General features: G+C 43.8%; 5 protein-coding genes across 5 annotated transcripts; 4 read left to right on the top strand and 1 right to left on the bottom strand.

Annotated features, from left to right (window-relative positions):
* Positions 1-6,379: 6,379 nt before the first annotated feature.
* RPC82 (RNA polymerase III subunit C82) lies at positions 6,380-11,116 on the bottom strand. Its single transcript, XM_058507539.1, has 3 exons — positions 10,724-11,116; positions 9,684-10,637; positions 6,380-9,631 (listed from the first exon to the last, which is right to left on the bottom strand). Exons 2-3 carry the CDS (start codon positions 10,437-10,439, stop codon positions 8,525-8,527), a joined length of 1,863 nt encoding a protein of 620 aa, XP_058356708.1. The 5' UTR covers positions 10,440-10,637; positions 10,724-11,116; the 3' UTR covers positions 6,380-8,524.
* On the top strand, positions 11,117-12,845 carry QCR2 (ubiquinol-cytochrome c reductase core subunit 1). The gene is made up of 3 exons (XM_058507538.1): positions 11,117-11,449; positions 11,514-12,595; positions 12,651-12,845. The coding sequence occupies exons 2-3, from the start codon at positions 11,717-11,719 to the stop codon at positions 12,744-12,746; spliced, it is 975 nt and encodes a 324-aa protein (XP_058356707.1). The 5' UTR covers positions 11,117-11,449; positions 11,514-11,716; the 3' UTR covers positions 12,747-12,845.
* Positions 12,846-13,298: 453 nt separating this feature from the next.
* ONS95_013888 (uncharacterized protein) lies at positions 13,299-13,679 on the top strand (the record flags this gene model as incomplete). The annotated part of the gene is made up of 3 exons (XM_058507537.1): positions 13,299-13,330; positions 13,420-13,534; positions 13,602-13,679. The coding sequence occupies 3 exons, from the start codon at positions 13,299-13,301 to the stop codon at positions 13,677-13,679; spliced, it is 225 nt and encodes a 74-aa protein (XP_058356706.1).
* A 667-nt stretch (positions 13,680-14,346) lies between these two features.
* Positions 14,347-16,950, top strand: ONS95_013887 (uncharacterized protein; the record flags this gene model as incomplete). Its single annotated transcript, XM_058507536.1, has 7 exons — positions 14,347-14,380; positions 14,435-14,584; positions 14,643-14,710; positions 14,761-14,889; positions 14,935-15,162; positions 15,213-15,668; positions 15,715-16,950. The coding sequence occupies 7 exons, from the start codon at positions 14,347-14,349 to the stop codon at positions 16,948-16,950; spliced, it is 2,301 nt and encodes a 766-aa protein (XP_058356705.1).
* Positions 16,951-20,809: 3,859 nt separating this feature from the next.
* On the top strand, positions 20,810-23,460 carry ONS95_013886 (uncharacterized protein; the record flags this gene model as incomplete). The annotated part of the gene is made up of 3 exons (XM_058507535.1): positions 20,810-21,188; positions 21,236-23,257; positions 23,312-23,460. The coding sequence occupies 3 exons, from the start codon at positions 20,810-20,812 to the stop codon at positions 23,458-23,460; spliced, it is 2,550 nt and encodes an 849-aa protein (XP_058356704.1).
* Positions 23,461-23,576: the final 116 nt, after the last annotated feature.

The raw sequence follows: 23,576 nt of genomic DNA, 5'->3' as shown, positions 1-23,576 counted from the left end.
GACTCCTCCCTTTTAAGGTATATTATATATACTTAATAGGACTTTTCTATAAGCTTAATACTTTTAGCTTTCTGTTCTATAAAATACCTTACCTTTAAGGCTATTTACTCTTAGTTAGAGTAATAGCTATTATAATAGTCTATCTTCTTATAAATAATATATCCTATATAGCCTAGGAATACTTTGAATCTATTTTTATATTTATTCCTTAGAGAGAACTTTATCCTTTAGTCTAAGTAGTAGGTATTACTATCTATAATATATATTTAAGACCGATTTAGATTATTCCTAGAGTATCTCCTAGATCTAGATCCGGAACCTTATATTATTTCTACGCTTATAGCTACGCAAAGGCTATTTATTAATATAGGGAATATCGGAGGTAGCTTAAATAAAGCTATTTTAAATAAGGGATTTCCTGAAACTCCTTATACTAGCTTATTACGTAATATTTTATTATTCTATATACTATTATCCTTAAGACTTAATTAGATACTTTATAGCTCTCTTACGAAGCTTTTTAACTATATTAAAGCTAATTTACCTTTCTAAAGTAGCTTATTTTAAAACATGGAAAAAGTTATACTAAACTATCGACTTAAGCACTAATTAGCTCTCTCCTTCGTCTTATAATTATTACGAGTAGCTTATATTAGCTTATTAAACAAGTACCCCTTATTCTAAAGGTACTAGTAGTAATACGATAAAGCTCTATCCCGGAGTATAGATAGAAATACCCTATACTATAACATGAACTCCATTAATACTTATTAATAAAAGTTAGTAAAGATATAAAGCTTCTTATTAAGATAATCTCTAGCTCCGCTATATTAAAGCTCCTTAGTATATATCTTACTAAGGCTCACTAGTGATTTTACTTATTCCGGAGAGATTAGTTCAATAATATACTAACTCAGATAAATAGGCTCTAAACGTAGTCTATTTTAACTAAGTACCTGAAAAGGGAGTAATATTCTATCCCTTAAGTATATTATAAGAGCTAAGGTAGGATCTAGTAAACTATTATCCCTTAGTCTCTATACTAGAGGCCGACTAGTATACTATCTCTCTAGTCTTATCGGAAATAACTCCTCTCTCTTAATATTAACAGAGGGAGAGGCTTTATAGAGATCTTCACCTTCTATAGAAAGTTTAATATATAAAGGTCCTTAAGAGTCCGGATACTAAACTAAAACCTATCCCTTTAAGGGATTACTTATCTATATCCTCCCTTAGCTATCTTAATACCTTATCTCTATATTCTTAGGAGTTATAATCTCTATAAATAGAGATAATATATTAAGCGAGTTCTAATAAAGTATTTATTATACTTAGTTCCCTCCTTAATTACGAGTCCGAATCTTATCTAAAAAAGGGCTAAATAATAGGTTTAGTAGTAAGTTAGTTTCCTATTTATCTAGCTAAGTATTCTCTTACACCTAAACTACTACTATAAAAGCCTAGGAAATCTGTAATCCCTTTTAATATTAAATATAAACCTGATTCCTTAAGAGATAATCTCAGAGCTCTTATTATTACTCGCTTATTATCTTCTTAAAATTATTCACTATCTAATCTAGAAAGTATTCTTAAAAGTCCTAAAATAATATCTCTCCCTTAATACCTTTCCTTATAGAATAGTTTATAAATCCTTAAACTAGACTATTAATATTAGCTTTTATAAGACTAGCTAAAGGTACTCTAAGAGCTAGCGTTTTATCTTCTGTTAAGGTTCCGCTACTTCTAACTTCTACTTTAAGTTATTTCATAACTTAGTCTATTAAAGTCGCTATTATACTAGAGGCGATTCGTAGGTGTTTTAGAAGTATCTTTTATATCTTAGAAATATCTAACTAAATAGCTCTGGAAATATCTTAATAACTATCAGAGAGTAGCTATTATTCTTTAGTAGTATAGAACTTACTCTACTTAATTTTAATAAGAGTTCTCTAGTTACTCCATAAGGCTTACTTTACTTAGTTTTAATAAGAGCCCGCTAATATTAATTTAGTATTATATCTTAAGAGTTAACTCTATTATATTTAACCTATCTGTTCTATAGTATAAGGTAACTACTAATTAGTGTTAGTATTATACTAGTAAATAAATAATAAGTATATATTAATATATATAAAAATCTAAGGTTTAGTTTAAAAGTGTTCAAAAGTGTATATTATAAAGAGTATCTACAAGTTAGAATATATACTACCTTCCGAATAACCCCCGGTTCGTATCCGAAAGGGGTCTCTCCCTTAACTAGGATTACCTGTACCCCCTGATTTCCCCTTATACCTCTATAGTAAAGGTCTGCGGACCAACATTAGGAAAAGGGAATTAAACAAGGGAGGACTACGGGGATATCCTTGTTATATAGCTAGATAAGATAATAGTCTTTTACGTTTAACTAGACGTTAAAGTAAGCTATCTAAGTCTATCTTAAAATAATCTTATGATTCTTAAGATCTAAGAGAACAAATAGGATCTCCTTTTAAACGCGTTAGTCGATTAGAATATTTAAAAGGATTATATAAGAGGCGATATTATTAGCTTATCTATTATAGCTTTTCACTTATATAAGGTTAAGTAGAGAGGTGAGTTTTATACTGAATTTCCTTATAAAGTCTTTAGTAAAGCAAGTATTAATAAAGGTGAAACTGCCTACTCTAAAGTTAAGAAGTATAAGTAATATAATTCTAATACTATTATAAAATAGTATATAAGGGATAGTAAAACTTTTACTACTTATTAACTAACGTATATTAATCTCCTTAAGATTAAGTATTTACCTTAAAAAGGAGTCTTCTCTTAAGGTTTCAAGTTTTCCAGGTCTAAGGGAATTTCCTTTAAGTTATTAACTTCTTTATTAGAGAAGAGACTAGTATTAAAGTACTTCTCTAGTACCTTAACTTTTACAACTATTATTATATAAGGCTCTAGGTAATTTTTAGCGATATAGCCTATCTTCTTATAGTTATAGTATATAACTACTTTAAGAGAAGGAAAGATTACCTTTAGAGTAGCTACTACTAAAGTCAGAGTAATAAGAATAGGAACACTATTAAAGGGCGGAAAGGTAACTAAGCCTCTTTTTAGGAAAGTAAAGGTTAAGAGGCGAACTACTAGCGTAAGGGCTTAAGTAGTTACTATAATCTACTGATATTATTCTTAAGTTTAGTGTACTTTCTTATCTAAGAAATCTATTATAGAGATAAAGTCCTAAAAACTTCTATTAGGAGTGAACTTATAAACTACCTGATCTTTAAGAGTTAAGTATAAAGAGTTATAAAAGCAAGTAGTAAGGCTCTTAGTAAATAAGATATAAGTATCTTAAACGAGCTTTAAGAACTTCAGGTAGTATTTAGTAAATAACTTACTAGCTACTATTTAAAGCTTATTTAAGGCTATCTTAGTGTCTTATTATTTAAAAGCGTTATTATAGATACTACTAAGGTAGCTAAGTATTTCCTTAGTATTTATAAAAAGGTCTATAGTACTAACTTTAAAGTAAGGAAGTAAGTAACTTTAGGCGTCACTTTTAGTATAGTTATATACTATAGCTTATTAGGCCTTCTCACTTAGGTAATAGTTAGTATTAATATCTAGCTTACTTATTATAAAGGCAGACTAAGTATATTATTTTAAGCTATTAAGAGTATTAAAGAACTTTTTAATATATAATTTAAGTAAGAGTCTCTTATAGCGTTTTTAGCGAGTAAGAGTAAGCTTTACTAGTACTTAAAAAGCGTTATCTTAGTTATCTCTAGATAATCTATTATTATTAGAGTTATTACTATCCCCTAAGTTAAGAGCTTACTATTAAAAGCTTAACGACTTAGACTTCTTAGATTTAAAAGTTAAGTTCTTAAGTATCTCTAATATCTTACGAAAGCTTTTATCTTACTTCTCTTAGTGCTTAGCTAGTCTTTAAGGTTCCTTAGAGCTCTTTATAACTTTAACTATTAGTACGGGAGTAGTATATTCCTTTTAAGAGTAGTCCTATTAGTCTTAGGGATTATTCTCCTTAAGAGATATAGTATTATTATAAGAGGTTAGGAGAATAATATCATTCTTTTTTTTACTATTATATTTATAAGGGGTGATATATAAGGGAGAAGAGGTTAAAGGCGGATTTCTTTCTCTTAGTATTAGTGAAGTAGTAAGTTTAATAGTAAAAAGAACACTATATTATATTTTATTACTTTTCTAGAAAGGATTAAGACTACTTATAAGGAAGTGTGAGTATAAAAGTAAAAGGTAAGAGGTAGTACTTAAGTTGTGAATATAACTTAGTTACACTTAAAAGGTACTTAAGGAAATAATAAAGTATAAGAGATAAAGTAGAAAAGAGAGAGCTAAAGATACGACTTAACTGCGCCTGAAAAGTGCTTAAGGAATTTAGTAAAAGTAGATATTAGGACTTTTATAGGTAAGGTTAGTCTTTTCTAATATAATAGTATAACAAATATTTATTAGTAGTTATAATATAAAGTAGAAAAGATAGCGAGAGGGAGAGGTTTTTAAGGAGCCTTAAGAATAAGTAAGGAAGATATAGCTGCTAGTGAACTAAGCTAGTCTTAGGTTCGCTATATAACTTTAGCCTCGCAGCCTTACGACGTTAGCCTTACTTACGTGACTTGCTTATCGTGATTAGTCCATTATAGTATTCTCTTATACTTAAACTATTATTATAAGAGCCTAGGAAATTTATAATCTCTTTTAATACTAAATATAGACTTAATTCTTTAAGAGATAGTCTTAGAGCTCTTATTATTACTTACTTATTATTTTCTTAAAATTATCTACTATTTAATCTAAAAAGTATTTTTAAAAATCCTAGAATAATATCTCTCTCTTAATACCTTTTCTTATAGAATAATCTATAAATCCTTAAACTAAACTATTAATATTAGCTCTTATAAGACTAGCTGAAAGTACTCTAAGAACTAGTATTCTATTTTATATTAAGATTCCGCTACTTCTAACTTCTATTTTAAGTTATTTTATAACTTAGTTTATTAGAGTTACTATTATACTAAAAGCGACTTATAAGTATTTTAGATATATTTTTTATATCTTAGAAATATCTAACTAAATAGCTCTAGAAATATCTTAATAACTATTAGAGAGTAGCTATTATTCTTTAGTAATATAAAACTTACTTTACTTAATTTTAATAAGAGTTCTTTAGTTACTTTATAAAGCTTACTCTACTTAGTTTTAATAAGAGCTTACTAATATTAATTTAGTATTATATCTTAAGAGTTAACTCTATTATATTTAACTTATTTATTCTATAGTATAAAATAACTACTAATTAGTATTAGTATTATACTAGTAAATAAATAATAAGTATATATTAATATATATTAAAATTAAAGGTTTAATTTAAAGGTATTTAAAAGTATATATTATAAAGAGTATCTAAGAGTTAGAATATATACTACCTCTTAAATAGCCCTAGGTTTATATATAAAAAGAGTCTACTCTCTAACTAGGATTACTTATACCCCCTGATTCCCCTTATATTTCTATAGTAAAGGTCTACGAACTAATAAGCTCTCTTATTATCCTCTTAAAAGATATACCTCTTATTTCGTAGGTTATTAAAGAATAGCTTAATAACTAGCTTAAGAAAGAACTCTATATACTTATCGCTATTAATATAACATAGTAAAAATATAAGCTTTAATTTATAATTCTAACTAACTATTATAGTAACTATCTACGAAACCTTTTAAACTAAAAGACGTTTACATATTTTATTAAGTCGATTTTAGTGAAGTCTTTCTTATTTGTTATAGCCTTAATATCGAAAGACTATAGATTTCTTATATTAGTTTACTATAAAGTAAGAGGCGTTAGAATAAAGAACTTTCTTATATTACACTTATTTCTACCCTTTTTAATCTTGAAGCTCTTTATAAAACTCTTTTCGTTCTTTTATATTCGTAAGAGTAAGGTATTTATTCTTAGTAGCTTAAAAGTGACTAATTCCTTCTCTCTAAAATAAGTTAAGTAAGGTTTAAGAGTAAATATCAAGATCGTAGTAGTCGATTAGCTCCTCTAAAGTTATAGAACCTCAGCCCTAGTATCTATCTATATTAGCTTCGATTTCTAACACGTCCTTATATAATAATTTATACTTTAAGCTTCTTATAGTAGGTCTTATAGTTTATAGAAAGTCTTCGTTACGTATAGATATCGCTGACTATTTAATAAGGCTTATCTATAAACTTTATAATCTCTCTAATAGTTTAATAAGTAATAAAACGTTAATTATTAATCTTATAACACGTAGGAGTATTATACTCTTTACGATTAGTCTTATAAAGAGGTTTTAGAGTCGTTAGAGTAAGAGGAGATAAAGGAGCAGCTAGTATATCTAAAAAAGAGTGATTTATTTTATAAGTGTCGATTTAAGTAGTGTCTTTAAAAGACTCATGTTTATATAGAAAAAAGGTAGTAAACAAAGGAAATACGGGACAGCGCTAAATACGGCTCGCTTCGCCGGTCATAAATTTGGGCCGCCTCGTAAGGTACTCGTAGGAGAGTCGATTCTCCGGATCACTGTGGCCAGTGCCTGTGCTAGTGCCTGGTTAGGTAATTGGCGCGTTCATGGCGAAAGGTTTGGGTGCAGGGATGAGATGCGAGCCTTGTTCCATGAGTCAGAAGTAAATTCTATATCCGAATATGAATATATATATATATATATATATATACTCATGCATCCTGCGAAGGCCACGCAACTGCAAAATATGATGTGACTAAAACTTTCGTGGTTGATGGGTCCCTGTACTGCAGAACTACTACAAAGTCAGCGAAGTCTAAGGTCGGTCACATCAAGTGGGGAAGTAACAGAAGCCCGGTTCTTGTCTTCCATCATCGAATAGTGTATTTTCACATGCGAGGCTATTCCCCGGGCTCACTGACGCGAGAATGCGAGGGATGGGATGGTATGAGAGACGAGCCCGCCTTAGTCGTTCTGCACGACGTAGGTCGGCAGGCCGGGCGGCTGCCATTGAATGGACCGGAGATCTGTGTGACTGGGCGACATTGACACGACTGGATACAAGATAGCGGAGTGTTGATGAAGGAAGAATATGACTCTCAGATCCCCTGTTGGTTCTGTATTCCCACCGACTCGCCTCCGTATGCCAGCCAGCTAGTTCTGCATGTAGCCCTGCTCACTTGTCAGCAATCGCTTCGCGTGTTTACTCCTACGTGAGTTGGCTCCCGTTCCCAACCTGCATTGTAGTGCAGATAAGGCATGACAAAGAGTGGAGAAGACTTCACAGCTCAATATCTATAAGAAACACCCTCTGAGCACATTAAGACTCGGTATTTCCCGATCAACACAGCAAAGCTGACCCGAGAGGGTTCAGAGTGGCTAAGCGAGACCTCTCCTTGCAAGAGCATCCATGCACTCTCTCGCCCATTTAAGACTGTCTTCTTGGATATGACTTGTTGTTTATACATCCTCCTGCGTCTATCGTCGGTTTGGAGGTGTTCTGTCTATTGAGAGATCCAGTGGCCCTGTTTACCAACGAGAAAACAGCGTTCAAAGCATCAAGATATGATGGTTCTGGTTGCACTCAGTATGATCATCGTCCTCATCATGGCAAACTATGATAGATAGGCCAAGTAATTCGTTTGGATTCTCACATTGGCACGAATCAAACCTCAAGGCTTGTCTCTACACAAATGTAGGAAGGTCGCTAAGCCCACCGTATAAAACCGTCCATGGACCGCATACACTACAGCAACTTGGTAATCTGTAATAAATATGCTATTCGCTATGTCTAGAGCGCGATGAGACCCTGGAGCTCTTAATTCATCTCATAAGGGGAAGAACCTCACTCAGCGTCGGAGATGATGGTTAGTCACGCATTCCAAATATGAACTCCCTGCGCGAGGTGAGTAAGAACTGGCAAAGAGACAGGCAGCTTCGTGTATGACCTATCGGACCTTACGGCAGCTGAAATGGAAGTGTAGATGGAACGAGGTCAGAGGGGCACGTCGACATTGTTTATTTACGTTCCCATCTGGAAGTTGGAAGTGAAACAAGAGCTTACCCAGTTGCCCAGCTGGTCGCTTTGCTCCCTGCTCTTCAAAGCAGCAAAACGTGGTAGAAATTCCAGTTACCCCAAGAGACAGACCTTGCGTTGGATGCATCACCGTTCTTGATATTGAATCGACTCAAGCTACTTATAGGTCACCGCCGCGCACTTCCACCTCATTCCCCTATCATGCGTTCGCGCAAGGTCATATTCTGGAGGTTGGGTGATCACAGCTCACTATGCACAATGACACCCCCAGGAAACTCAAGAGTAGATGGGTATTTGCTTATTTTGCCGTTCGTCTGGCAACATCGCAAGAGTAATGGTATCACGAACTCTCAAAGGCAATCGGAAGTGCCCTCGCTGCCAGTATCAACGCCATGTCCAAATGCAGCAAAAACGCCATCCCTATGCAATATCCAGACCGCAAAATATCGTCTCACTTCACATCCCATAGGACGTCTTCCCTAGAAATCCCGAAATATCCCAATCAGCTGATCTAGGCGTAATATTTGGCCCAAGAGACTCTCTTCCTTCGCCTGCCAAATCTGGTATGAGTTCAGCTGAGCTGCATCGAGATATGTCTCTGGGTCTTGATCAAGCATATCAGTTCGTAATGTCAGGTTGATAACGTCGGCGACCTTGCGTCGCTCGAAGTCGAGACGTTGAAAACATCTCGAGATCATCTTGTAGGCATTCTCCAAGATCATGGTAGCGACTCGATCGTTGTCGAAGAACCAGAGGAAAATGATACGGTTGGGATTCTGGCGGCCTGCATCTCTTGGCACCTCCTGAATGTCAACAACGCCCGCCATCTGCATCTCAGCCAACTTCGTACGAACGTCCTTTTGCTTCATGAGAGCAAGATTGGGCAGTTGTTTCTCGTCAAGCTTGCCAAGTTTTCTCAGCATTCGCGCTAATCGATGTCCAAATGTTCCAAAGTTCTCCAGCAGCATGGTGTCAAGCTCCGATTGCTGCACATGTTCCATGATGCGCTCAAAATCGACAGTCCATTCGCCTTGGCCGCTGTTTCCGCATTTTCGGAGGAACCGACAGTCATCAGACTCGAGAAGCTGGAGGTGGTTCTTGACTTGCTGCATTCGATTCTCGCTCCGGTCAGAATGATCAGGTTCTGGTCGATCTTGGAAGGTTACCTTCGGGCGCTTTGCTGGCCTTGGGGGTTCGTCTGTGAAAGGGTCGTCGTCGTCAAATGCACCAAGGCCAGTGCCGTTGACTATGGTCTCTTCATCCGACTCAGGGTCATCCATGTTGATGCCTGATACCTTGCCCCTCTTGGCCTTCTCGCCCGGAGCCTTGCCAATACCCGTGCCTGCATTGATGGACTTGCTGAGCACCGCTGTGAGCTGCATGGTAGTGAAAGACGGTCCATCTGATTGCTCTTCTAGGTTCGAATTCGATCGGCATCGGGGGATTCTGTCTTCCAAGAGTCTGAGACCCGCGGCGTAGATCAAAGATGTCGTCTCTCCAATTCGATCGTATGCGAAGGTCACCAGCACTTGGTTACGTAGTGCGACGGTACACTTTTCGTAATTGATGCGAAGTACCAGATTCGTCTTCGTGTGACATTAGCATCCACTCTCTGCCTCGAAAGTAAGATAAACCCACATCAAGTCTCGTGCCATCATCTTCGTACAACCTATCACCATTGACAACATCGCTGCTTCCATTGGAAAGCCGTCTCCGCTTGTGGCTGCCATTCGTACCGTTGTGATCCCCGTTCGCCATTCTCTTCTTGCCCTTCATCTGCCATCGACTTTGACCTTCCGTTCGCGCCGAGTCTATGCGTGCTTGAATCTTGAGTTTCATTTCTTCCTTTTGCTTGAGGCCCTTGGTCCCGCCCTGATAAAAGGCTTGCTCGACTTCTTTCTCAATTTTGCTGTAGAGATCCGTCGGGCTTCGGAGCATGTTCTCCACAACTGGCTCAATCATGCCAGCCTGGAGCAAGTGAGCCAATGCTGTATGCAGTGGACCAGTGGTAGCATGTTCTTCCTCATGGCCGTTTATACCATTTGCGGCAGCATGTCCATTTATCTTTTCGTTGGTACGCGCCCCCTGCACTGACTCATATACTGCTGCGAGATCCGAAATTTTGGTGTTGCCCATCACGAACAAATTCTGCATAACGTCTCGTGCGAAGGCACCAAACCGAGCTTCCACCGCCTCCATGATCTTCCCAGATCGAACCAGCCCATATGCCGCATCGTGGTTTGCTTCATAGAAAGTACTGCCCTCCGAGTCGCGATTGTGGTATACAAGACCCTGCTGGATAAGCACAGCCAGACCGTGTTTGGTATTACGGGGAGAGAGTCGAGTGTGCCTGGACAAATTGATTGCTGTCAGTCGCCCGCGTCGAAGGAGCATCGTAAATATCCGCTGTTTAACAAAGTCAGACGTGACCAAACCAGAAATATATTCTACTCGGCCGGGCGATGGCAAACAGAAAAAGTACGCTCAGTTCCCCCAAGTATAGCCTGAAGCAGATATTGGCGCACGTACAGAGGTTAATTCGCCATAGATCTCGTCGACGAGTAGAGCACAAAGCTCTACTGCGTTCTTTGACTGTGGCCTGTCAGTTTTGGGGCTTTACGAAAAGGCGGTATTCACAGAGCTAGCTCCGCGCGGGGGGAGAAAAGACAAGAGCGTACTCGAGACATGTTTGTTTGCTGCTAGAGATTATCCCCGATCCCCAGAGCCTTCCACAAGTGCTACCGGTGCTTCATTGACGAGGTGAGGCTGAGCGGGGAAGAGAGTCGTGGAGTAGGAAGGTAAAAGATATTTAGGATGAGGCTGGGGTTTTCGGGCTCAGGACGGTCGGTCACGAATTTTGACCCCTCCAACGAGGCAGTCTCTGGCCTCACTAAAAAGTATGGCACAGCAGGTCTGAGCTACTGTACACTCGCTACAGTATAGCACGGAGTACCTCACTCCCGCCGTAAGATTTCTTGCGGTGCTAGTGCCGTGCACGCCTGGTCTCTGCCGCCAGCCCTACTCGTGGCCCGAATTCTTCCCTAGCAGAGCTTCGACAACCTCAACTTCCAAAGCGAAAGCCCAGCCCAAGCAGTCCAACTCCCTGCGATTCTCCATCCACCAATCCTCTCCGCACAATGATCTCACGGTCGGCGATTGGTCCCAAGGCACAGCTTGCCCTTCGCAGGCAATGCTGTGCTCATCCAGCAAACCGCCGCGGCCTCGCCGCCTCCATCTCCGGATCGACCTCCTTCTCGTACGAGACTGCGGATGTGAACGGAATCAAGGTTGCCAGCAGAGATGTTGCAGGACCGACTACGAAGCTTGCTGTGGTTGCAAAGGCCGGAACGAGGTATCAATCGGCCCCTGGCTTGACCTCTGGTTTGGAACAATTCGCGTTCAAGGTGGGCGGACAGACTTAGTACACCATAGTTGTTTTAGATCAGACATTGACTTCTTCTTCTCCAGAACACCCTCAAGCGATCTGCATTACGAATCACAAGAGAATCCGAGCTTCTTGGAGGCCAATTGACCGCATACCACACGAGAGAGGCCTTGGTTATTGAGGCGAAGTTCCTCAGAGAAGATCTACCATACTTCACAGAGTTACTTGGAGAGGTTATCTCACAAACAAAGTACACCGGTAGGCCAATTGCTTCGGGGACTGGCCTATGGACAGTCACGCTGACAGTTTCCGTTTAGCTCACGAGTACCACGAGGAGATCGAGCCCATCATCAAGCTTGCCCAGAAGAAGCTCCTCGGTAATGTGTCTGAGCTTGCCATCAACTCCGCACATGGTGTGGCTTTTCACAGAGGTCTGGGTACGCCTCTTTACCCATCTTCCTCGACCCCTCTGGCCAAATACCTGAACGAAGAATCCATTTCTCAGTTCTCTCAGAGCGCATATGCCAAGCCAAATTTCGCTGTTGTTGCAAACGGTGCTAGCCAGGCCGACTTGAGCAAATGGGTTGGTGAATTTTTCAAGGAGTCAAAGACCTCATCCAGCACGTTGTCGGGTGAAGCAACCAAATACTATGGCGGAGAAGAACGGATTGCACATAACGCCGGCAACTCTTTCGTGATTGCGTTCCCTGGCTCAAGCTCTTTCACCGCAGGAGGTTCATACAAGCCAGAAATTGCAGTTCTTGCGGCTCTTCTTGGTGGAAAGTCAAGCATCAAGTGGTCCCCTGGATTCTCGCTTCTGTCCAAAGCTGTCTCTTCGTTCCCTGGAGCTGGCGTTGCCACCACTCACTTGGCTTACTCTGATGCTGGCCTCCTGACTATCCAGTTAAGCGGCTCTGCAGCAGCTATCCGTGGCGCTTCGGCTGAGGCCGTTAAAGCACTGAAGAGCGTTGCTGAGGGTTCAATCAGCAAGGAGGACTTCACCAAGGCTGTTGCACTAGCAAAATACCGTGCTCTGGAAGAAGGCCAGAACATTGAGGCCGGTCTCGTTGTCACTGGCGCTGGACTGGTCCACGGCGGGAAGGCTTTCCAGATCGATGAAGTTGGTAAGAGTGTCGAGTCAGTGACTGCCGAGAAGTTGAAGTCGGTATGTATCCTCGTCTACCCTAGTATGTCACGACCTTATGCTAATTGTACAACAGGCTGCTAAGGCATTACTCGAGGGTAAGGCGACAGTTTCAGCTGTCGGAGATCTCTATGTCCTCCCATATGCAGAGGAGTTGGGTCTCAAGGTATAAGATCTTCATTAGTATGGGAGGAAGGGTAAAGGGGTTGTATCAACAGCTCTAGAGTGTACTGTAGATATATGAGCAATTTGACCGTGCAAAATCTCCGTGACAGCCAGTGCCTGCATATGACTGTCATTCTGGACCCCCTTGATGATCGAGTCCTAAAACATGCTGCGATGCGACTGCCCTAGTTAGGTACTTTTGAGGTACCTTGACCTCTTCCATCTGTTCAGCAGTAGTCAACAACAACCGAGCAACTCTTGCTAGTACCAGCCTTGTTGATACTTGCCTCGTAGCCTTTCGCGGAGCTGGAGGTATGAGAGAGTTGCTGAGACAGCAATTGCAGTTGTGTCATTAGAGGTACCTGCGCTGTAGATAAGGGACCTAGCCTACCCAAGGTACCTAGGTAGGTAGGTGTACCTTTTGGTATCGCGACAAAGCTAGATACCACGTGACTTTCTCGGCATGCTTGAAATTCGATCCCGCCCGAGCATCAGAAGCAACCACTGCTCCAAACCACATCAACCGCTAACACACTCTCACAACCTCCAATCATTCAAAATGACATTCGCGTGGAAAGCGTCAGGTCTCACGTACGTTCCATTGCCATTGAAGCCGAATCTATCCTCGATTGAGCCGCTGCGCGGTTGCCAGGAGCTGGGACTGACAAATCTTTCAACAGCTACAACAAGTACCTTTCGGTGGCAGCACGAGTCGTCCGACGCAGCTTGAAGGATGACAAGAGACTACAGGCAGAGAGAAGAGGAGAGATGGAGTTGAAGTTTGCCAAGTGGAATGTGAGTGATGTCTCCGGGGACGGACATATACGACAAAGGGCAATGGCTGACAATTCATTGAATGCAGAACGGCAAGCAAGGCGAGAGCAAGAGCGTCGCAGAGGCAAACGCTGCTTCGATGGCAGACGCTGGCTCCCAGTCGTAGACTGCCAATTGCACATCAATGGCATGGGATTTGGCGGGTGAGTGGCTGGGTGGGCTAGAGCGCTGGTCGTGGAGGACAGACAGTGATAGTGGATTGTACAATTGTATTATTTGAGGACGACAAGCCCAGCAATTCAAAAATCCGGTCGAAGTTAGTTGCAGCTGAGGCCCCTGACCTTCTTTGAACCAGTGAAGAGCACATGGTTGAACTCCCTAGACTTCTTAAATGCCGCTTTCGAACCCCTACCAGTGTTGGGACTCTGCATCTACTTTTGGGGTAACTGAAAACAACGTGAATCTGACTCGTCCTCTGCTTGCCAGCTTGTGCGAAATGCGTTGAGGTTCTGGTGCATGTGCGCCTTCCTCGATTGCATTGAAGCCGAAACGCCCAAATGGTCCTCCAGCTAGGTTAGCAAACTTCTATGTTAATGCCGAATTCTTCGGGATAGCACCAGGTTTGCCTTTTTGAAATGCTGACTTGATGCACTGCTCAAAAGTGCTCGAAAGCCTTTCCAAACCCAGCTGCTCGATACTCCATGAGCCTTTAGCACCGAACGCTCAAGCGAGAACTTCTGATTTCAGACATCTCTAGGCTGGCCGGGCTTGCGGTGAACATCCGACTGTACCTGTGAAGTACGCCGCTTCGAGAATATTGCAGCACCGCAAACATGCACAGCAATGGCGTGTCTGCCATCGCTCATGGTACGAAGCCATTCGCACTCAAGAATTTGACTCCCTTGGCTTACTACTTGACAGAAGCCGCGAACCTTGCCATCGACGACCAAAATGAGATGCCGATCAATCCATTTACAGCATTCGAGCCTGATCCACCAGCTGCACCGAAGTTGAAAAGCAAAGGAGTGGTCTCTATGGAAATTACAAAACAGTTCGCTCATGCGGCTCAGCGTAGGTTCTTGCAGTGGTAAACCCATATTTGCAATCACGTGTTGACAGAGCTTCACAGAGCTCGACCTTGGCCAGCTCGTCAAAGATCCGTTCTTCACACTCTTCGAGTCTGTTGGCGCGTTGGAGGTGAGTCTGAAGCAGTTTGGAGAGCGGCGACCTGGTGCTGAGGCTGGCAGATCATGGACCGAAAGATGGACAGCGGCTACCTCGAACCTGGAGAGACTATGGAAGACGAGTTTGACTTTGATCAAGTCTTGCTCCCAGAGGAGATCATTGGCATAATCGATCAACTAATGTGTCATGAGGTATGTTCCGTCTCGAATAGGGGCAGGACATTGCTAAGATTATAGATGGCATGGCACATGGGCCACCCTCTCGCGCAAACTATTTTCACTAGCTTGTATATTGACAGGATCCTATCGCCGTGCCCACTAAATCTCGATCAGACCTACTTTGACCGGCGTGAGACTTGGGAAGATGAACCTGTTACTCTCCAGATATTGAGGGCCTATTGTCTTGGCCTCATCAAAACTTGCTACTACGTCAACAATCGGGTCAAGTCGGAGCATACATACGAGGCATGTGCATAGCTCTAGATCACATATACTTTTGCTAATGAGATGCACAGGAGGAGGACTTTGTCACTCACACTTTTCATCAGAACCTCCTCGAGGAAATCGATCATGAAGCAATCGTTGGCTTTCTTGCTGAAACCATCGACCTGATTGCAGAAGCCAAGCACATTGAACCAGTGCTTAGGAAATCATTGGAATGCCGACTGAAGTTCCGGCTACAGTTCCTTCAAGCGGTGGAAGCTGCCGATAGTAGAACATCAGAAAATCCAAAGCAGTTGTGGTCAGACCTTTTGGCATTTGTACCAGATCTCAAATCGACTCTTCCTTTTGGAAAGCCTTTCCCATCATCATTTAGTATCAAGATACAGAGAAAGCTAGCGAGTACTGTCCCGCCGCGACCGATCGTAGAGGTCGGTCAAGATACCGCTTTCGAGCATTTGGAAAGACTTTGCTTGGACGCGTCTGTAGCGGTAGAAGTGTTGAAGTACTACGACAGTCATAGTCTTCTGGTAAGCTTCATCTCGGGACATTGGTATCTGCACTCACAGAAATTAGAACTTTGTGTTCCTCTTCCAGGCTCGAAAACCCCAACCGTCGGTTTATGTAAGAACTTTGCTACAGCACTACATTTTTGCAGAGATGGTCATTCTGGGGGCATTTTCTATCCGGCATGTTCTGGATGACGATCTTGCTTCAACTGTACTGCCCTCGGACCAACTCCTAGACCGACTCAACGATGAGATTGAGGTACCTCATGATCCGAGACATCACATGGCTGCTCGCATGGAAATCTTCCGGTCTCGCGCAGCTGGCTCGTACTTGGACATTATGAGAACAATATGCCAGAATAGATGTAGGATACGGCGCACCTTCTGCCACACGATCGTTGATTGGGATAACCTCCAGATGGATGCCGAAGAATTGGATGTTGAGCTCCGGGAGTTCACCAAAGAGCAACCGATCGTGGATCCAGAAATTTCGAGTGAACCCATCTACTCTTTTCCACTATCGTCTTGGTCGTACTTCTACAAGCTGAGACTGATGGAATGGCTAGTTCAATTGGGGTTCGAGCTCGAAACTTATCAACCGGATGAGCTCGCAGGAATGTACTGGTACGTGCAGTACCTAACAAAGACGCGAAGTCGTCACCTCGAGCGAATTAGAGGTTTCGTTGTGCGGAGCTTAAGAGCATCCCTGCAGAATTCCCAAACAGCAGCAGCTAAACATCCGGAATTTATGAACTCTCTGAGCTTTATCAATTTCTCCTCAACGGAAGCTGCTGCTACGTACGGATTCTCTGATGCCTTATCGTGTTTATTCACAGTTCTCAGCCGCCTGTCCCTAATAAGAACACCTCCAAGGCCATATAGCGACGACAACATGAGATACGAGGTGCGAATGAAGCCATTCCATGGTATTGGTCTTCCAGAAGTGCCGCCATTCGACGAGTTCACCAGATACGTCACTCAACCCGAAACATCAACTCTTGAACTGCTCAAGTTCGCCAGTGAATCAGCTCTGGGAGCAAAGAAGGGATTTGAAGTCCTCAGCAAATTGACAGCTAAGGAGTCATTCTCCCAAGGATCCCACGATGCCTGGATAAGCAAAATCAAGGCTTGTCTGAAAGCTTGTATCTTCACAAGCATTACGATTGCCACGGTGAAGAAAGCTGTCGAAGCTGCAGGAGAGGATGGAGAGGGCGGGAAGGTGAAGCTAAAGGTGGAGATACCAAACTCTGGGAAGGGATATCATGATTGGTGGGTTGTGCCGAAGGTTATACCTGTACTATGAGTCGTTCTTGATCGCATCTGCTGCCAGTATCAGTCTCGGATTTTGGACTGTGGTTCATGGATTGCTTTGACCTTACATATCACCCACTCCGCTTACCACCTCTTCTAGTGTTCGTTGACAAGCGTCAGGAAGTTCAATAGTTGACTATACTACTCAACTGTTCACAAAGTATCTGTTGTTAAAAATACATGTTGGCTGTTTTGGTCGTACAGATGGCCGATGTGTATCATCAGATTGTTCCGGCGCCGACCCTCACGCCTGGTATTAGATTATGGTTGCATAGAGACTGACGGGAATTCCCTACTGTGACGCTGCCTAGATTGCTCTCGTTGGGCATCGTGTCTGGGAGCAGTGTACCTCTTTCTCAAATGGTCGTCGCGAAGGTCTCGAAACCCCGTCGCCCGAGATAGCCCAACATAATTGAACCTGGGCGGCGGGCGCCTTCGGTGTAAATGTTTCCATTACTTATCGTAATGTGTGCGTATACTATTGTGCAAACCTAGGAGTAGGCAGTTCTGCATTTCACGCGCTCTCTCAACCACTTGCAAAAGCTTTGGGCCTTTCTGTGGAGCTCTTTGGACATTGGGATTCGACGTATGGTGTGTTATGCCACATCAACTTTGACCGACAACGTTCAAGAATTGTCCCTCTCGAGTTAAGATACTGGTCTTGGTCACATTATTGCAAAAGAGTATTGTCAACTTGTTCTCAGTGATTCTTGGAGGACCGCTTTGCAATCTCCTCTACTCTGGGGGCTACCCGGGCACGGTGACGACCTCGCTATACAGCCCGAAAGGTGTCAGCTCGTTCAAAGATATTCCCTTTATCTCGCCTTAGCATTCAGCGCCGATCTCATTCAATCTTTGGAAAAGCAAGATGTCTAAGGATACGTTTATTTTCCTTCGTGGGCCTACTAGGCCGAGCTTTGTCCATGGAGGTACAAGGCAAGACCTTATTTCAGCCAAGATTAGGAATGGTGTATCTGACCTTTGGTTTTAGGTGACATGACGATAGAGCAGGCCGACAAAGTCTGCGTAGATGGTATCCTGTCCATGTTCTACCTCCAGAGTGAGCTAGCTTTCATATCTGGGGAATGGCTCTGGACCCAAGTATCAGGCCTCATACGTCCCAGGAGACAAACCAAGCGGCTGCATCTGCAAGCCTAGCGTCTGTCCCAGTCCATCCCTCAGCAATAACTACACGTCGCCTAAGGATGAGTCTCGAGGCTGTTCTCCTGAAGATCTGCTCCTTCGATGCGGAACCCCTTGAAAGTGCTTGTTGCAGCAATGCCACGACTTCCTCTTGCGATCCAATTCTTTGTTCAGAATGGGCTGTTCTAGTACACTGGTTACAGGAAATGCGAGAAGCTGCTGTTCACCTGCTCCCCCTTGCTCCTCTGACACCTTGCAAAGTGCCATTTCCTGACAGTGTCAAATTGTTGGGAAGAACTTTCATCATCCGCACTAGTAATTGGTTATTACACTTTTTTCCCACCACCTTCTTCATCGCCACCTTCACGCAGAAAAGTACAGCGACGAGCTCGGCGGTAGTAAGAATACCAAGGCTTTCACGCCTGCCAAACGCTCTGTGTTGAATGCGACGAACTGTATGGCTACCTTAAAGGCAAAGGCAGATGCAAATGGACAGTCCCCTGACGGATATCCCACGAGATTATTCCTTGATTGAGAGAACGTTGCTCAGACTGTCTCGGAACAGTCCTTTTTTTAGGGACGGCTATACCTTTACTTGAAAGGTAACAGCTCCTTCCTTCTTCATAGAGGAATAAACCTCGACTTATCCTTACCGTACTTAAATACTCGATACCTTTTGTTTAAGATTAACACTCACTTCCTATTCTCAGGAGTACCTAAATCGGTCGATTTAAGAAAAGTTCGGTTTGTAAAGTCAATGTGTAAGGTATAACTAGGGGTAGTTTAAGAGGAGCACTTGATCAAAAGGAATGTAGCTCGTGTGCAGTGCAAAGCATCTAAGTAGTAATTTCCTATCGTCCAGGACTGTCCTCGAGGAAGGAAACCGTCCTAAGGCGGTCCGACGAACCTTTAGTCACTGTCGCGCAGTGAGTGCTAAATTCTACGGAATCTAAGAGGTAGTTTGGCCTAGAAACCTCTGTAGTCGAGTGGACGACGAGAAGTAATATGGCCCAAAGAAGCATCATGCATAAAAATGTGTTTCGGAGAACGAAGCCTGCACCTGTGATTCGATAAGGTACCAGGTAAGGTAGAACCAAATAGACAATCATCACGCAGGCCAGGCCAGGCTAGCAGTCTGGCGGCCATCTGTAAGACGACGAAAGGAGATGAAGTGAAATGATCACAAACACTTTGATATTGTACCGGAGGAACGGAAGCTCGCTCGTTTTCCCTGAAACGGCTGTACTACTGTATGTAAATTATGTATGTAGTGGGCCTGTCTGGGTGTCTGGGGGTGGGCGGGCGAGCTCGGCACAGCGTCATCGGACTCGACCGGTGACACTGGATGACATGCGACAAGAGCGACAAGAGCGAGCAGTTCGGCAATGTCAGAAACATCACATCACTACCTAGGTAGTAGGTACCCTTCGTACATACCTTAGCTACCGACTCCACTCTATCTTATCCGGGACCACCAGGACACACACTTCATCTACAGTACCAGTCGTCTATTTTCTGTGTTTTGTTCGTCCCGGCCTTCGCTGTCCCTCCAGTACCTTACCTTTAGGGTAGTGAGTTGACCTTGGTCTCTCTCCTCGAGGAATGCACCACAGGCCAGGCCAGGTGATACGCACTCAACTCAACAACCGATCCCAGCAGCGCCCGTATCATCCTACCAAGGGAACAGGTAATTGCTCGTAACGTACCTAATAATAAGGTACGTCTGTCTCTAAGGTGCCCAGCCCAGTACTTACCTAACCTGGAGTGAGCCCGGCTCCACACGCACCTGCATCTCCCGCTGTCAAGACTACACTACACTACACTACTCCAGTCCACTGCCTTCGCCTCCGGCAAAAAGGTGCGCCCAAACATCCTCTTGTCCGAATGGCTTAGCCTTCCCATTGGCGCAACTCAAGCTTTTCATGACTGCTACTGTCTGTACTGCAGCCTTTCTGAGTTCCTGTCTTTGTCGCTTTCACATGTGCTGATAACCTTACCATATCGCCTTCTACTCGGCTCAGTATTGTTTGTCATACAGTATTGTACCGGGGTGCCAGACTGGAAACCAGCATCCATACTTACAGTACCTGCTGTCCAACATCGGCACCGCACCCACAGCTCCTGCTGGCACAGTCCTTAGAGGGTCACACCGTCGGAAGATTTAAGCACGCTGCGGACCCTCTCGGGGCGATTTTCCAGGTGATCCCCCCTTTAGCCACCTCAGAAAGGTACGCATGCTCTCTTGTGTTCCCTTGGTGTGCAGATTTCGCTCAAGTTTCAAAACTCGGTGCTGCGGACCTTGATATTAGCTCGGCAACATCCCCCAGCTAGTGTGCGGGTGTGGATACTCTCCTCCATGGGCCATCTGGCCGGCTAGAGAGTTCAGTCTATGGATGGATGGGATTCTGCAGCATCAATCATGCGGGGCAAATACCCACCACGCTCTACATGCTGTACCCCAGATATAATCAAAGCCTCCCGGCTGCTATCTATGTCTTTGCTTTTCTTCCTTGTTGTCCTACTCTTCACAGGAAAAGCAAACCCTTCCTTCCAGTGGGATGCCATCCTATTACCTTCAAGACTGTCACTACTTCTACCGCACAGCCCTACGCGGTTTGAATATCAGCACATCCATCTCACCACTCTACGCATAAATCACGAAGCTGACCGAGATGCCTTCTTTCCACACAGCCGTTCGTACTTTTACGATGCCGAAATCTTTAAATGAGTCGTTGGCTGAACCCGGCAATCCTCAGACCGCCAACGACTCAGGTCGCTCTCACGATGGCGCAAAGAAGGCCGCTGATGAGTATACCAAAGACCAAAAGAACCCTCTGGCGAGCGATCAGCCTAAGCTCAAGGCTGGTATCACATTTGCAGCCCAGGACAAGCTTCCGAAATTGCCAATACCAGAACTGGAGGGGAGTACATCAAAGTATCTTGCCGCACTGAAGCCACTTCAGAGTCCCAGGGAATACGCCGAAACTCAACAAGCAGTAGAGGAGTTCCTCAAGTCTGAGGGCCCGGAGCTACAGGAGAGACTGAAGAAGTATGCCACTGGGAAGACGAGCTACATCGAGCAATTTTGTAAGTCGTGCAGGTCACTACGACTGATGTATGTTAACATGAGGAAGGGTACGATTCTTACCTCAACTTCGACAACCCTGTCGTCCTGAACTTGAACCCATTCTTTTTACTCGAGGATGACCCAACGCCTGCAAGGAACAATCAAGTCACCCGCGCTGCCTCCTTGGTGGTGTCTGCATTGTCATTTGTCCGCGCGGTAAGGAAGGAAGAGCTGCCACCTGATACTGTCAGGGGACAGCCTCTCTGCATGTACCAATACTCGAGATTGTTTGGAACAGCTCGCGTCCCCACAGAAAATGGCTGCCATATCGGTCAAGATCCTGATGCCAAGCACATTGTTGTACTCTGTCATGGCCAATTCTACTGGTTTGACGTTCTTGACGATAACTCAGATCTGATCATGACAGAGAAAGATCTGTCGATAAACCTACAAACTATCGTTGACGATGCCCAGCAAACACCAATCCAGGAAGCAGCCAAAGGTGCTCTCGGTGTTCTCAGCACAGAAAACCGGAAGGTCTGGTCTGGGCTGAGAGATGTGATGACCAGAGATGAGGGGTCTAATAATGCCGATTGTCTTGGAATAGTAGACTCTGCATTATTCATTCTATGCTTGGATTACACCGAACCAGCTTCCGGGGCCGAGCTTTGTGGCAACATGTTATGCGGAACCAGTCAAGTCGAGAAGGGTGTTCAAATCGGGACATGCACTAATCGATGGTACGACAAGTTACAGATAATTGTGTGCAAGAACGGCAGTGCAGGTATCAATTTCGAGCACACTGGAGTTGACGGTCACACGGTCCTTCGTTTCGCAAGCGACCTCTACACGGATACCATTCTTCGGTTTGCTCGCACGATCAACGGACAGGCTCCAAGCCTTTGGGCATCGACAAGCCCCGATCCATCCAAGCGAGACCCAGACAGCTTCGGTGATGTCAGCACTACACCCCACAAGTTGGAATGGGACATGGTTCCCGAGCTCAGCATTGCTCTTAGGTTTGCTGAAACCCGCCTTGCCGATCTCATTCAGCAAAACGAATTTGCAACCTTGGATTTTGCTGCGTACGGCAAGAACTTCATGACTGGCATGGGCTTCTCCCCTGATGCGTTCGTCCAGATGGCCTTCCAAGCTGCATACTATGGTTTGTACGGCCGTGTGGAATGCACCTATGAACCAGCAATGACGAAGGTGTATCTCCATGGCCGTACCGAGGCAGTCCGATCTGTTACTGCCGAGTCGGTTGATTTCGTGCAAACGTTTTGGGCAGAGAACCCGCCGCAACAGAAAGTTGATGCTCTCCGAAAAGCATGTCAACAACACACAGCGAATACCAGAGAGTGTGCCAAGGCCCAAGGCTGCGATCGGCATCTTTACGCACTCTTCAGCGTGTGGCAGAAGGCGCTTGATGAAGATGGGGCCGAGGCTGCGAGTAGCACTGGAATGAGCAGTAATGGCTACTCGAGCCCTGTCGATGGTAGCTCTGATAGGGATCCTGCTTCAGTCGTTGGTAGCCCAGGTAGGAATTCCTTGATGTCCGTCGATGGAGACGAGGCCCATTCCGTGCGCTCCAACGGGAATCGCGTTCGTGGTAACTCCTCGCCATCGCGGGGGCAGAGCCACAACATGCCTCTCCTCTTTGCCGACAGTGGATGGGATAAATTGAACAACACTATCATCTCAACCTCGAACTGCGGCAATCCCTCGCTGCGACACTTTGGTTTCGGGCCGACATCCGGCGATGGTTTCGGTATCGGCTACATCATCAAGGACGAAGGCATCAGCATCTGCGCCAGTAGTAAGCACAGACAAACCAAGCGATTCGTCGATGCCCTAGAAAGTTACTTGCTTGAGATCAGACGAGTGCTACGCCTGACTCAGCGCAGGGGCACAAGCCCCAAAGCAAGCCGCGTCCGTGAGGCCAGCGCAACCAGGCCTAAGCCAGGTAGCAGACTCAAGTCCAGAGGTAGAGTGATCAAAGCCCACGAACCTGGCAAGAGGACGCCAGGAACCATGACACCGGCGGACGAGAGTGCAACTGTGAGCGACGATGAGGGTTTGGGAGGATGTAAGTCCACTCGTTATTCCGGAAGGCGGTGTCGGGTGATACTGACTTTTGCAGATGGGTTCTTTGACGCAGGAATGTTGCTTCAAGCTTTGAAAGCTCGGGGCGAGGGCTTAGATGATGGTTCTACTAAACCATCTGAGCGGGCAACGGTCAACGCGAGAAGGAGGGAGATTGGAAAGAAACTCAGACTGAGCGAGTACTGAGTAGGTATGAGCTGGCAGCTTCTGCGACAATGGAACGATATGATGACAGAGCAGTGTAACATTAACATGAGATATAGTCTAAGTGTGGCATAATTGTAGCGATTGAGATTAGTAAC

The sequence above is a fragment of the Cadophora gregata genome, assembly GCF_030347475.1.
Source record: "Cadophora gregata isolate MNR1 chromosome Unknown scaffold_8, whole genome shotgun sequence".
Taxonomy (NCBI): Eukaryota; Fungi; Ascomycota; class Leotiomycetes; order Helotiales; family Ploettnerulaceae; genus Cadophora; species Cadophora gregata.
Note: the sequence above shows the minus strand (reverse complement) of the source record. Positions and strands in the feature narration are given on the sequence as shown.